At 36.7% G+C, this 2,523-nt stretch overlaps 1 protein-coding gene across 2 annotated transcripts in view; it reads left to right on the top strand.

Annotated features, from left to right (window-relative positions):
- Positions 1 to 333: 333 nt before the first annotated feature.
- Positions 334 to 2,523, top strand: part of LOC106940048 (ribonuclease inhibitor-like) — a 9,714-nt gene continuing 7,524 nt past the window's right edge. For both annotated transcript variants that reach the window (XM_015022675.1, XM_015022674.1), the window contains exons 1-3: positions 334 to 438; positions 1,506 to 1,599; positions 2,098 to 2,268. In XM_015022675.1, coding sequence (XP_014878161.1) covers positions 429 to 438; positions 1,506 to 1,599; positions 2,098 to 2,268 — 275 coding nt within the window. In that variant the 5' untranslated portion in view covers positions 334 to 428. The remainder of the gene's footprint in view (positions 439 to 1,505; positions 1,600 to 2,097; positions 2,269 to 2,523) is intronic.

The following is a 2,523-nucleotide window of genomic DNA, read 5'->3' as shown; positions in this document are numbered from 1 at the left end:
TTTTCTTTGCTTAATTTCTTAATAAAATAATAATCAAAATCCATTCTGATTTGTTCTCAATTGACAGTGTTTCATCTTTGGTAAGACTTATTTATTTCCTTAACACATCTTACAGTAAATGCAGATGGAAAGTTAAAACCTGATGAACAACAGCAGGAATTTAACCGCTAGCTTGGATTTGACTGTTAGAAACTGGTTCAACAAAACCTAAAGCCTGCCTCCTGAACTGAACATCATCATCAGGATGACTGAGGGCTGAACAGGTTAAAGCCAGTTTACGCTGAAAGAATGAACCTGTTGCAACACAGAGGTTCACACCACTTCTGTCAGGGGGGCGGATCCTTAGGTGGGTCAGGTATAAGACCAGGACAAACAGGTCCAGTTTGCTCAGACTCCATTTGTGTGAACAGAGCAGGAGAACCGAAGATATGGCTCAGGGTGAGTTTTAACTCCACATTATTTTTGTTTATGTTTGTTCATGAAATATGGATCTTATTGAGGCACATGAAAACCAATCAGCTGTCCTCACTGTACAGAAGGTACAAAATCATTTTTGAAAGAAACTGATTTCATGATCACAAGTTGAATTCTTTTAGAGTTTTGATTTTTATTTTGTGTTTCTTAATCTCTTTCTTTGCTCAGTCTTGTTTCTGTTTTACTTTAGTTCTGGTCTTCTTAGTGCTTCTAGTTATGTTTATTCTTGTTAGATGGTCTTTGTCACTTTAGTTTTATTTTTCTTTAGTCTAGTCGCTGTTTTTATAGCAACGAATTTCGTATCTCCCTCTTCCCTCCATTATTTAAGTAATTTTTGTAAGTTGTTTTTTTTAATTCAGCATTTTTTTTCCTCATTAAATATTTTCATCATCCATGATATGAGCTTATAAAATCAGACACTTGTGAACAGCTCAGAGTAAAGCTACATCAGTCAGTCAGCATTCTTATACCAAGAACATAAACACGAGTCCTGCTCCTTAGCAGCTGCAAGAAACATTTCCAGTGAAGCTAACTTTGGGTTTGCAGCTCAGATTCCTTTGCTGAAAATTCATAAGCATTAAAATAAAATTATGACCATCAGATAAAATCATCAGATATTACCCTACCACAGCAACTTATATTTGTGAAGCAGGTTATTATGAGAAATGATCACATGAACATGGATTATTTTGTTATTTTTAAAATACATTTGTAGTTCTCACTTTTCCTAATTGCAACAGCAGGGAATATTTTGTCCAATTTCTGTGCTTAGCTGTTGCCCCTTTATTTGAGGCCAGGCCCATATAGAATCAGAAGTTTGAAACTGGAAAAAAAGAAATCAATTAAAATTTTTTAAACAGAATTTCTTTATGGCTCCAGAGCAGCTCCAGAATTAAATTGAATATTGTAGGAAACAACTGGTTTTCAAAGCTAAGACAAGTCCTCCTTTAGTTTAACAAGAAAATCTGAGCAGTCTTTGAATTTTTCACATTTTTTAACTTTTCTCTTTATGTTGTTTCTTTTTTTGTCAGAGGTGATTCAGGAGGAGCTGGACCTGGACATGTATGACACAGAAGCAGAAAAACACGAAGCATTAAAAAGTGTGGAGAACTACAGAAGGGTCCGGTGAGTCCAGATGCGTCTTTAACATTAGTCCATGCAGAAAAAACATTATTTAAGAAATAAACACCAAAAATGCAAAGGAATTGAAAACAGAACCAGAAACGTATTTTAGAAATGATCTAAAGCTTACATCAGGTTGGGGAGCTAATAGATCTGGGAGGAAAACTCCGGGATCCCAATTCTATCCAAGCCAGAATGGATGTAGAGATCATTGAGTGTGCAGAGATGGATCTGAGTTTTGTTGTCCCCAAATCTTGACTTAGACTTACATTACTGCAAATATATTGGTTTGTAAAACATTTTACAAACCAGATGTAAAATGTTTTTCCCTAGTAACGTGTTTCCTGCTCTGCTCTTTGTACTCAGCTATATGTAAAAGTGGTAAGAGGTAGATGACAAGTCGTGACTCAGGAGAACTGAAATGTTCATCAGATCACTGTTTTGTCATCATATGACATTTGTATTTACCCTGGTTTATCTGTTATGTTTCTCCAATTGCAGAATTTCTGGCATTGAACTCTCTCAGGTTGATTGTGAAGAGGTGGCCAATGCTCTAAAAGGCGACCCTTCTAATATGATTGAACTGGAAATAAACACACCCATGCCATCTGATGCACTGGAAATTATCTGTGGAGGACTGGGCAGTCCAAACTGTAAATTACAAATCCTCAGGTCAGTTAATCTCAGATGCTGTTTTTGTGCTTTTTCAAGTATAGTCATGGACCGATCATATCAAACCTATTTTAATGATTAAGAGGAGGATGAGCAGCCGAGGTTTGAGACCTGTGCATAAGTAATGTGGTGATATAATGGTAAACAACACAAATCCAATAAGCAGGCCACACAACCCAGCCAGCATATGGGATAAATGGGGCCAACAATATAGGTCCCACAGGGTTTTTGTCTGTACTTTACGGTGGCCGACAG

The sequence above is a fragment of the Poecilia latipinna genome, unplaced genomic scaffold, assembly GCF_001443285.1.
Source record: "Poecilia latipinna isolate Pla-1442-1.1 unplaced genomic scaffold, P_latipinna-1.0 Scaffold3075, whole genome shotgun sequence".
Classification (NCBI taxonomy): Eukaryota; Metazoa; Chordata; class Actinopteri; order Cyprinodontiformes; family Poeciliidae; genus Poecilia; species Poecilia latipinna.
Note: the sequence above shows the minus strand (reverse complement) of the source record. Positions and strands in the feature narration are given on the sequence as shown.